At 42.8% G+C, this 12714-nt stretch overlaps 1 protein-coding gene across 1 annotated transcript in view; it reads left to right on the top strand.

The window, feature by feature from the left end:
• The window catches only part of LOC118363569 (gamma-aminobutyric acid receptor subunit alpha-6-like), a 32690-nt gene extending 20359 nt beyond the window's left edge, over positions 1-12331 (top strand). The window contains exons 8-9 of the mRNA XM_035744548.2: positions 6132-6388; positions 8235-12331. Coding sequence (XP_035600441.1) covers positions 6132-6388; positions 8235-8783 — 806 coding nt within the window. The 3' untranslated portion in view covers positions 8784-12331. The remainder of the gene's footprint in view (positions 1-6131; positions 6389-8234) is intronic.
• The last annotated feature ends 383 nt before the right edge of the window (positions 12332-12714 follow it).

The raw sequence follows: 12714 nt of genomic DNA, 5'->3' as shown, positions 1-12714 counted from the left end.
CAATCCTCATAGTAGCCTACCGGATGTTGTAAGTAGATGCAATGTTTGAACACATATATTATAAAGTCAGAAAGACCAACCATGGAAGGGCCTCCCCAGAGGAACATGTACTTACAATGGCTTACAACATCCGGTAAGCTACTGTGAGGAGTCACAATGAATATCCCCAGAGTGGCTCAGGGTCCACATATACATTATGAATACCCTACTGTTTATTTATATATATATATAGTAGGATTAGCTCAGTTTCAAAGGTGTTTATTAAAATAATATTTCAAAAGAAAATAATAGGTCTCCCCCATGAGACCCTCTCCGGGATACCGTCTTCTGGGCTCCGGGTCTTGCAGTATCCTGTGGGGATCAAAAACTGAACTCACTCCTGTTACCTCTGCAACAGTCCCAAACTATAGAGGAGTCATTTCTTCCCCCACTCTCTCCCCTGTGTGCTGCCCTTCTGGCAGCTTTATGGGACTTGTTCAGCTGGTGAGCAATCAGCCCTTGATTACTCACCAACTCCCAATCAGCCCCAATTAGTCCTGGCCGGAGAGCCCATTTGTGGCCTGGCACGTCCAGCAGATGGAGCCAACACCTCGTGATGTATACTCCGTCTGTCACCAGGCCTCGACGAGTCTCCCCCTGGTGTCTGACCTGCTGTACACCACAAAATATATGCATAGAAATGTCAATACAACGTGAACCCTTATGCTGGAGAAGGTTGACGTTTTACGTGTCCCCAACCAATTGTGTTTTTTTGTTAGTTTCTTTGCAACTTATTTTTTAAACTTATTTTGTACATAATGTTGCCGCTACCGTCTCTTATGACCAAAAATAACTTCTGGACATCAGGACTACGATTACTCATCACAGACTAGCAGAATCCTTTTTTTCCTTTAACGAGTCTGACAAGCCCAGTGTGAATGATATACTGTTTTCGCGGGAACAAATGCCAAAGGGCGGGCTGCCTTCTGAGAATTCGTAGGCGACCCCCACTTCCTTCCATTCTGCTAGCAAACGTGTGATCTTTGGAAAATAAAATGGATGACCTACACGGAAGACTAAACTTCCAATGGCACATTCAAAACTGTTATATCTTATGCTTCACGGAGTCGTGGCTGAACGATGACATTATCAACATACAGCTGGCTGGTTATTCACTGTACCGGCAGGATAGAGCAGCGGCATCTGTTAAGACAAGGGGCAGCGGACTATGTATTTTCGTAAAACAGCTGGTGCACAATATCCAAGGAAGTCTCAAGCTATTGCTCGCCTGAGGTAGAGTATGTCATGATAAGCTGTAGACCACACAATCTACCGAGAGAGTTTTGATCTGTATTTTTCATAGCTGTTTACATACAACCACAGACTGAGGCTGGCACTTAGACCGCATTGAATGAGCTGTATTCCGCCATAAGCAAACAAGAAAATGCTCACCCAGTGGCGCTGCTCCTAGTAGCCGGGGACTTTAACCTCTTGGAACTCCCTCTCCCGGATCCAACTGACACTAATTAGCATAACGCAACGGACAAAAAATATTACTAGAAAATATTCATATTCATGAAATCACAAGTGAAATATATTGAAACACAGCTTAGCCTTTTGTAAATCACCCTGTCATCTCAGATGTTGATATTATGATTTACAGCCAAAGCAAGACAAGCATTTGTGTAAGTTTATCGATAGCCTAGCATAGCATTATGCCTAGCTAGCAGCAGGCAGCTTGTTCACGAAAATCAGAAAAGCAATCAAATTAAATCGTTTACCTTTGATGAGCTTTGGATGTTTTCACTCACGAGACTCCCAGTTAGACAGCAAATGTTAATTTTGTCCCATAAAGATTATTTTTATAGCCGAAATACCTCAGTTTGTACTTCACGTTTGGTTGAGAAATCCACCGGAAACTGCGGTCACGACAACGCTGAAAAATATTCCAAATTAGATCCATAATATCGACAGAAACATGGCAAACGTTTTTTATTATCAATCCTCAAGGTGTTTTTCAAATATCTTTTCGATAATATATCAACCGGGACAGGTGGCTTCTTAGTAGGAAAGAGAGAAACAATGGTCGCATTTGTCTATTACACACAAATCACTCTGAGAGCCTCCAGCTGACCACTGACGCAATGTTGTCGTTCAGGCTCATTTTTAAAAATAAAAGCCTGAAACGATGTATTGTGACACTAGACACATTAGGGAAGCCATAGAAAAAGGAATCTGGTTGATATCCCATTCACTGCTCAATAGGGACGAATAGGAACGCAGAGCTTTCTAAATAAGAGTCCCTTACTGATTGGATTCGCCTGCAATATCAGTTCAGTTAAACTCACTAACAATATTTTTACAGTTTTGGAAACTTTAGAGTGTTTTCTATCCTATTCATATTCTAGCATCTTGTCCTGACAAAATAGCCTGTTTACTTTGGGAATGTTATTTTTCCAAAAATGAAAATAGTGCCCCCTAATTTCAAGAGGTTAATGCAGTGAAACTTAAATCCGTTTTACAAAAAGTCCTAGTAGCATGCTAAATGTGCAACAAGAGGGGGAAAAAAAATCCACCTTTACTCCACACACAGAGACACATACATACAAAGCTCTCCCCTCGCCCTTCAAATCTGACCATAATTTTTTCCTCCGGATTACTGCTAACAAGCAAAAGTTAAGGCAGGAAGCACCAGTGACTCGATCAACAAAAAAGTGGTCAGATGAAGCAGATACTAAGCTACAGGACTGTTTTGCTAGCACAGACTCGAAAATGTTCAGGGATTCCTCCGATGGCATTGAGGAGTACACCACATCAGTCATTGGCTTCATCAATAAGTGCATTGATGACGTTGTCCCCACAGTGACCGTACGTGCATACCCCAACCAGAAACCATGGATTACAGACAACATCCACACTGAGCTAAAGGCTAGAGCTGCCACTTTCAAGGAGTGGGACTCTAACCCGGAAGCTTATAAGAAGTCCCGCTATGCCCTCCGACGAACCATCAAACAGGCAAAGTGTCAATACAGGACTAAGATTGAATCGTACTACACCGGCTCTGACGCTCATCGGATGTGGCAGAGCTTCTTACCATTACAGACTACAAAGGGAAGCACAACCGAGAGATGCCCAGTGACACAAGCATACCAGTCGAGCTAAACTACTTCTATGCTCGCTTCGGGGCAAATAACACTGAAACATGCATGAGAACACCAGCTGTTCCGGAAGACTGTGTGATCACGCTCTCCGCAACTGATGTGAGTAAGACCTTCAAACAGGTCAACATTCACAAGGCCGCAGGGACAGATGTATTACCAGGATATGTACTGCGAGCATGTGCTGACCAACTGTCAAGTGTCTTCACTGACATTTTCAAACTCTCCCTGTCTGAGTCTGTAATACCAACATGTTTCAAGCAGACAACCATAGCCCCTGTTCCCAAGAACACTAAGGTAACCTGCCTAAATGACCACCGACCCTGACCCGTAGCTCTCACGTCTGTAGCCATTAAGTGCTTTGAAAGGCTGGTCATGGCTCACATCAACACCATTATCCCAGAAACCCTAGACCCACTCCAATTTGCATACCGCCCCAACAGATCCACAGATGATGCAATCGCTATTGCTCTCCACACCCTTTCCCACCTGGACAAAAGGAACACCTATGTGAGAATGCTATTCATTGACTACAGCTCAGCATTCAACACCATAGTGCCCTCAAAGCTCATCAATAAGCTAAGGACCCTGGGACTAAACACCTCCCTCTGCAACTGGATCCGGGACTTCCTGACAGGCCACCCCCAGGTGGTAAGGGTAGGTAACAACACATCCACCATGCTGATCCTCAACACAGGGGCCCCACAGGGTTGCGTGCTCAGTCCCCTCCTGTACTCCCTGTTCACTCATGATTGCACAGCCAGGCACGACTCCAACACCATCATTACGTTTGCTGATGACACAACAGTGGTAGGCCTGATCAACGACAACAATGAGACAGCCTATAGGGAGGAGGTCAGAGACCTAGCCATGTGGTGCCAGGACAACAACCTCTCCCTCAACGTGATCAAGACAAAGGAGATGATTGTGGACTACGGGAAAATGAGGACCGAGCATGCCCCCATTCTCATCGACGGAGCTGTAGTGGAGCAGGTTGAGAGCTTCAAGTGTCCTTGGTGTTCACATCACCAACAAACTAACATGGTCCAAGCAAGCCAAGACAGTCATGAAGAGGGCACGACAAAACCTATTCCCCCTCAGGAGACTGAATAGATTTAGCATGGGTCCTCCTCCGATCCTTAAAGGGTTCTACAGCTGCACCATCAAGAGCTGACTGGTTGCATCACTGCCTGGTATGGCATCTGCTCAGCCTCTGACCGCAAGGCACTACAGAGGGTAGTGCGAATGGTCCTGTACATCATTGTGGCCAAGCTTCCTGCCACCCAGGACCTCTATACCAGGCAGTCAGAGGAAGGCCCTAAAAATTGTCAAAGACTCCAGCCAACCTAGTCATAGACTGTTCTCTCTGCCACTGCACGGCAAGCGGTACCGAAGCGCCAAGTCTGGGTCCAAGTGGCTTCTATACAGCTTCTACCCCCAAGCCATAAGACTCCTGAACACCTAATCAAACTATTTCCATTGCCCCCCCCCCCTTCCTCTTTTACACCGCTGCCGCTCTCTGTTGTTATCATCCTATGCATGGTCACTTTAATAAACTCTACCTGTACATATTATTATTACCTCAACTGGTGCCCTGCACATTGACTCTTCACCGGTAGCCCCCTGTATATAGTCTTGCTATTGTTATTTTACTGCTGCTCTTTAATTACTTGTTACTTTTATTTCTTATTCTTATCTGTATTTTTTTTTAAAACTGCATTGTTGGTCAAGGGCTCGTGAGTAAGCATTTCACTGTAAGGTCTACAATTTGATTTGATTTTTAATTGAAGTTACAGAACAGAGTAGCGGTGTTCTATAGCACACTGTATTACTTCTACAACTAATATAAGGACAGGACATGAGAGGAGAGTAGAAACTAACGTGGGCATTGTTTCATGCATTTCACGGAACAATACATTCCAAGCATTCCAATGTACGTAAGGAGGCGGGGCGTTACCAGTGCCCTAAAGAACATCAATACACAACAAGTGTAGACTAGAACTTATTTTCTACTCCCATTATAATGTAAGCAAGACCCAAGGTGTCACACGATGAGGAATGAAGACTGTACTCCAACAGAAGCCGTCATTGTGATTACTCCTTAATTTGACGATTATAGCTCATCTGATTACATCAGTCACACCTCATTAATCTGTACCAGGAACGATTGTGCATCTGATCTTGCCAATTATAATCCAAGGAAAGAGACATTTTTATTAAAGCTAATATCTACTGTACCTTTGGAAGTCCTCTGCTTCATACACTTACATATGCATGCTGTAGGTAGGCAGAGTTTTGGATGGAGATGGAGGATGAAGTTATGTTTCTGTATCTCTAACATAAAGGGGATTTTCTCCGAATCACATTACAGCTATTTGCTAATAATCCCAAGTGACCTGCAGGCTTACTATAACTCCCCAGTTATTGTAAAGGTATAATCCTCAGAGTGGAGACAATTTGGTTATTGTCTTAAAAGGAATTTGAGGTGAGGGAAAGTAGGTATGCTATGTGAGGTGGTCGCTTGGGCAACCTCATTAGGATGGAAAACACAGGAAGCAAAGGTCAATAGGTCATCGACCAGATGTTTACAGGTCATTCTAGTGTCAGAAACGTTCAGTTTCCTGTTTTTCATGTTAAATATTAAGGCCGGCATTCATTGATTAGTGTGTTGGATTTCCACAAATTATTTTAATCGATTTTTTCTATGTAGTTGTATCCCTGAACTAGCACACCTGATTCAATTAGCCAAGGGATTGATGATTATATGAGAAGTTGAATCAGGTGTGCTAGCCCTGGAATAGATTAAATACAATGAACAGCCAGGGGGGGTCCCCCAGGAATGGTTTGAGTAATGCTAATATAATAGGACGGTTATATAATAGGACGGTTAGGCTTATACTGACTGTTTTAGTACTGTATGTATTATTTGAGTGTGTTGACTATTATTTTGGTTACAATTTACAGCCAAGGTTACAAACTTTTTCAAATTTTCAGGCATCACCACGGTCCTGACCATGACCACGTTAAGCATCAGCGCGCGCCACTCCCTCCCCAAAGTCTCCTACGCCACCGCCATGGACTGGTTCATTGCCGTGTGCTTCGCCTTTGTCTTCTCCGCACTCATAGAGTTCGCTGCCGTCAACTACTTCACCAATGCAGAGATGGAGAGACTGAAAAGGAAGCCGCCAAAATGCCCGCCGGCGCCCCAAACAACCCCAGTGAAAGTGAAGGATAAGGAGGAAGTTCTGCAGGTGTGTTAAGACCTATCCTCATTCCCTATACCCTTTTCTACTTCAGAGACTGAAGTATGAACTTGTTCCTTCGTTAATTTGTATGCTGATCATCAAATGGAGATTCATTGTAAGTCTCAAAATTGGATAAATGGACTTATTAAAATATAATACTAAATATAATAATAAAGGTTACTTTAGCATTGATAATTTATTATGTTTGGAGGGTCTCTTCCTGGCTCTCTCCCTTTGTGCCTCTCTTTCTCTTTGTACCCCTCTCTGCCAGCCTTCTCTCCCTTCTCTCCCACTCTCTCCGTGATATCACGAGCTAGAAACATTCACTTCCTGAAGGCCAAATAGGAATAGTAAATGATGAATACATGTTAAGTTTGTCCCATTTAGAGTACAGCTGCACAACTGTCTGCTTAGATCAATGCACGCCATTTGTAATCCAGCGCAGAGGCTTAGCAATATTATAAAATTAAAAAAAATAAAATAGGCTCTGAACGTCCTACATTTGCTTGCTTTCTCATCATTTAAAAAATAAAATCTTCAGCATGAAGATAAGTGTTTTGAAGACCCGTGTTGTAGAATATTCGTCCCATTTTCATTTGTTACCTACATTTACAATGTTATGCAAGCATGTTTGCAAGAGCCATTTTGGTATTACCAAAAAATGAACGGCTCCGACAAAGTTTTTGGTTTTTGCTCGTCATACTGCGTACAGCATGTTCTCATGAAAGGGTATTTGTACAGAATCGCGTGTAATGGGGGTTGATCAAACATGTTTACATTGAATTCATTACTCCATGCATTTGTATTCTACTGCAGTATGAACACAATCCTTCAGTTAAGGGGAAATGACATGCTAACGCTCTCATGTCACAGTCCAACTGTTGATTGATGGCTGATACTGACCGGGGGGAAAAAGCCATACATTCCCCCTGTATGGCCCGATGACTGCTTAAAGTATGCCCTGTGGATCTCAAGTCTTCGTGCGGTGTAATCGCGCCTGAATGCAGTTTTAGTGACAACTGCACATCAATGGATTAGCAGGTTGCCACAGCAACACTGCTGGGGCACATCTGTACAAGTTTCAGAAGCCCTGGCGCCAGGAGATAACTCTGTTCCTACAGAGCTGTGGCTCCAGCCCCGCACGGCTAACAGTAGGCAAATCAGCTCGGCATTAGGGCCCGCGGTGTGTATTGATGTGGCTCAGATTTATCTAAAACCTTTTACCTCCCAGCCATAGTGATGTCAAACCTAGCCTAGTGTCCACAGCACTGGGCCTCACATCTCTCAGACAGTAAGCAATATGCTTAGCCAGTTAGCACATTCCGGTAGGGGAATTATCACCGGTGAGGCTATAGTGCAGCACCTCCCTCTTCTGGGGCTGAAACCTATGCTAGCTCTCAGGAGATAAGCTCTTTTGATGTTTTACTGTACTGCCATGCCGCCCCATGGAACAGTACTTTGTGACATAATGAGCTTGTGTGAAATGAGTGAAAACCTACACAAATAACGTCTGGGAGCTGGGCTATTCTACCACGCAGTGCAGTATGTATGCAGACTAAAGAGTGTCGGCGGTATAAAGTAGGCCAGTCATATTCAGGCACATAGGAAAGGCTTAGAATCAGTGGTGCCTGACTGTTAACATGGTATAGCTCTGCATAGTTGATATTTCTCAGCTCAGTACAATTGTCATATTGTACCTTATCACAAAGAATCAAGGAAAAATGGTCACATTTGAATTCAAATTGCTCCACTTCAAGGGACTTCCTTGTTGTTGCACATGAGTGAACTATGTGCACAATTCATTCACATCACTGCAGTTTTGGGTTGATGGTTATTTTTCCCCTCTCCACAGCATAACCCTGACACCAATGGTAACCTGCGGAAACGGATGAACTATATGTCCCAGCAAGATGGCCAGAAAGCCGAGTCAAACAGCACAGCAGCGGCAAGAGGGGTAACCAGGAAACAACCTCAGTCTGGCCAATCATCTTCATCCAAAGGGGCAACTGGCGGCGCCATCATCCTACCACACTCCAGCCCCGGCCCCGCCAGCCAACCCAACACTTCCTCCTTGACCCTGTCTGCCATGAACACGCCCCTGGCTCCACCCACAACTGAAAAAGCAATGACAATACTAGCCAACCAGAGCCAGCCCACCGCTGACTCTTCGCTCCGGGACCTTCTAGGACCCAAACTGGAGCACATTCAGCTGATGGGCAAAAATGAGCCCAAGCAGTCGCCATGCTCCCAGCCGACCACCGCCAGTATGGGTGGGACCAGTAAAATCGACAAGTATGCCCGCATCCTGTTCCCGGTGTCCTTTGGCGCATTCAACATGGTGTACTGGGTGGTTTACTTGTCAAAAGATACCATGGAGGCCAAATTTAGAGGCCAAATCTAGTTTCTAGCTCCTCTCGGGGTCATTTTGGGAATCCTTTTCTACAAAATGTAAAATGACAGGAGAAAAAAAAGCTTTGGAGACATGGGAGATCAAATCATTTTTCATCTAACAAGGAAACCAAATATGCTGGACAAGAGCCTCAAAAGATTACACCCAGGAATAGTGATCTCTGCACATCTGTTTGTTTAATTTCCGAGAGGTCTTCTGAGAATGAGCATGGTAAAAAAAAACATAAAACCATTTTTAAAAATGTCTGATTCAAACAAATATCACAACTATGGCCATATCCAATATGCAATACAGTAACGGTGTGTAACGGTTTGATGGATTGGTTAGTTGTCTTAATGTTAGTGAGTACAGTAACACCTGATCTTAGCGTAAACAGCTAATAGGTCCCTCTAGTCTTGGCAGGCATTGCTCCAATGACAAAGGATAAGGACAATATCACTGAAGACGAGCTGGTCACGCAAGTCGCAAGGTGCCGAGCATATGAACAAGAAGATTTTGGGTGTACTTTCTCCCTTATTGATTACCAGATGTAAATGACTGGGTATGTTGTCATTTATTCTGGAATCAAAAGTAGATCCACTTTTGTCCACTCAAGTCTAATTTGCGCTCCCAAGTCTGTGCAGCAAACCTCGACCAAGCTTTGTTAAATAGCATAGAATGAGGATACCAAATACCATTGGTGCTGGCCTATTTTACTTCACTCAGTAACCTACAAACAACATTTCCAGGGGGTAATGTTCATCTAAGCCCCATTAGTTCCCTCCAAAAACATTCTAGGAAGTCTTTGTTTGAACGGTCAACTATGAAACGATGAGCTTTTTTTTTTTTTTATTTTTTTTTTTTTTTTAACATGGTCAGTTTCTGGAACATTGTGTACTAATGTATTCAATCAAATATTCTTCATTCATGTTCACTTAACAAAGGAACATATTGTAGGAACCCTTTGGTTTGGGAATGTTTCCTCTGAGTTCGGGAGTGTTTATTTGTGAGCAAATGTGGGGCCTGATTCCGCTACCTGTTATTGTGCATCGTGTGTGCAGAGGAAGAGTCGTTCCCCATAACCAAATTCCTACTATTAATGTAGAATGCCGTGCACTACCATGAGTCCATCGGGACACGCCCAGAAGTTCTGTTGGTTACCCACTGGGCGCACGACGTCATTTCAACATGGAAATGTTGGTAGTATTTGGTTGAGACGTTGATCAATAAGATTTCAACCTTTATTCACCCACTCAAAAAGAAAGCCATGAGTTTGTTGAATTCCCAATGTGTTATCACTATGCTTTTAAATCATCTGAAAGCACAACCAAATTCCAATGGGAAAAACAATGTCGGATATTTGGTTCAGTTGTCATCTAAATGTGTTATTAGTGCACGTTCAGCCATTTAAAAAGCAGAACAAAGTTAAAATGGAAATACAATGGTAGATGTTGTATTTATACAAGAACTTCATGTGTTATCACTGTGCTTCATCTAATAGCAGAACCAAATGACCTGGGTTGCAGTTGAGATGACATAAGTACATGATGCAGGTGATGCTGGTTGAGATTCTGCGCAGATTATTATAGCAATTGTGAAGGTCTCCACAGACCAGCGACCTTTGCATGCTGTCTTGAACATGCACGCTTTCTATGATTACAGAAGACATTTAGTAACAGTAACCTCAATGTGGCCATAGATGTGTTACTCATATTAGGGTAAATAAATACTGTTACATTAGTTTGTAAGATAGCCTTAACTTCATGCTATTTACTGTATTACAGAAGTCATGTTGAATTGTGTTTGTCACCAAATATCAACATTTAAAGGAGATGTTCTGTATCCAATGATTGGAAAGTTTCATCTGAGCAAAGTTTTGGTTGTGATGGAGGTATATAAATGATTAATTTGTAGACAAACCAGAATTAAAGCCAGTCTGTCAGTGGCAGACAACTATCCAAGCAGAAAATACATCTCCTTCAAATGTTAATATTTGGTTGTGTTGAATACCAAACACAACTCAATATCCAGCTCATCTAAAAATGAATAATTTGTTACAGTGAGGGGGGAAAGTATTTGATCCACTGCTGATTTTGTATGTTTGCCCACTGACAAAATGATCAGTCACAATTTTAATGGTAGGTTTATTTGAACAATGAGAGACAGAATAACAACAAAAAGAAAATCCAGAAAAACGTATATCAAATGTTAGAAATTGATTTGCATTTTAATGAAGGAAATAAGTATTTGACCCCTCTGCAAAACATGACTTAGTACTTGGTGGCAAAACCCTTGTTGGCAATACCAGAGGTCAGACATTTCTTGTAGATGGCCACCAGGTTTGCACACATCTCAGGAGGTATTTTGTCCCACTCCTCTTTGCAGATCTTCTCCAAGTCATTAAGGTTTCGAGGCTGACGTTTGGCAACTCGAACCGTCAGCTTCCTCCACAGATTTTCTATGGGATTTGGCTAGGCCACTCCAGGACCTTAATGTGCTTCTTCTTGAGCCACTCCTTTGTTGCCTTGGCTGTGTTTTTGGGGTCATTGTCATGCTGGAATAGCCATTCACGACCCATTTTCAATGCCCTGGCTGAGGAAAGGAAGTTCTCACCCAAGATTTGACGGTACTTGGCCCTGTCCATTGTCCCTTTGATGCGGTGAAGTTATCCTGTCCCCTTAGCAGAAAAACACCCCCAAAGCATAATGTTTCCACCTCCATGTTTGACGGTGGGGATGGTGTTCTTGGGGTCATAGCATTCCTCCTCCTCCAAACACGGTGAGTTGAGTTGATGCCAAAGAGCTCCATTTGGGTCTCATCTGACCACAACACTTTCACCCAATTGTCCTCCAATCATTCAGATGTTCATTGGCAAAATTCAGAGGGGCATGTATATGTGCTTTCTTGAGCAGGGGGATATTGCGGGTGCTGCAGGATTTTAGTCCTTCACGACGTAGTGTGTTACCAATTGTTTTCTTGGTGACTATGGTCCCAGCCTTGAGATCATTGACAAGATCCTCCCATGTAGTTCTGGGCTGATTCCTCACCGTTCTCATGATCATTACAACTCCACAAGGTGAGATCTTGCATGGAGCCCCAGGCCGAGGTAGATTGACAGTTCTTTTGTGTTTCTTCCATTTGCGAATAATCTCACCAACTGTTGTCACCTTCTCACCATGCTGCTTGTCGATGGTCTTGTAGCCCATTCCAGCCTTGTGTAGGTCTACAATCTTGTCCCTGACATCATTGGAGAGCTCTTTGGTCTTGGCCATGGTGGATAGTTTGGAATCTGATTGATTGCTTCTGTGGACAGGTGTCTTTTGTACAGGTAACAAGTTGAGATTAGGAGCACTCCCTTTAAGAGTGTGCTCCTAATCTCAGCTCGTTACCTGTATAAAAGACACCTGGGAGCCAGAAATCTTTCTGATTGAGAGGGGGTCAAATATTTATTTCCCTCATTAAAATGCAAATCAATTTATACAATTTTTGACATGCGTTTTTCTGGATTTTTTTGTTATTCTGTCTCTGACTGTTCAAATAAACCTACCATTAAAATGATAGACTGATCATTTCTTTGTCAGTGGGCAAAAGTACAAAATCAGCAGGGGATCAAATACTTTTCCCCCCCTCACTGTATATGTTGGATTTACTTCTCCATCTCAACCAAAAATCCAAGTCAAAGAATAGTACTAAATCAAATCAAAAAGGTAAATGCACTTTATTCAAAGTTTGATTTAGTACTATTCTTTAGCTTAGATTTTTGGTTGAGATGAAGACACGTATCCAACATATTAATTGTTGACTTTAAATCTTTAAAATCAACCAAAGTTTGAAACATTAGACCTATATGTATTTCTAGTTGAACCCTGGGTTGAATTGAAACAGTAGCTGTTGAGGACTTTGCACATGATATATACAGTTGTGGCCAAAAGTTCAGAATGAC

This window comes from Oncorhynchus keta, chromosome 30 (assembly GCF_023373465.1).
Source record: "Oncorhynchus keta strain PuntledgeMale-10-30-2019 chromosome 30, Oket_V2, whole genome shotgun sequence".
Taxonomy (NCBI): domain Eukaryota; kingdom Metazoa; phylum Chordata; class Actinopteri; order Salmoniformes; family Salmonidae; genus Oncorhynchus; species Oncorhynchus keta.
Note: the sequence above shows the minus strand (reverse complement) of the source record. Positions and strands in the feature narration are given on the sequence as shown.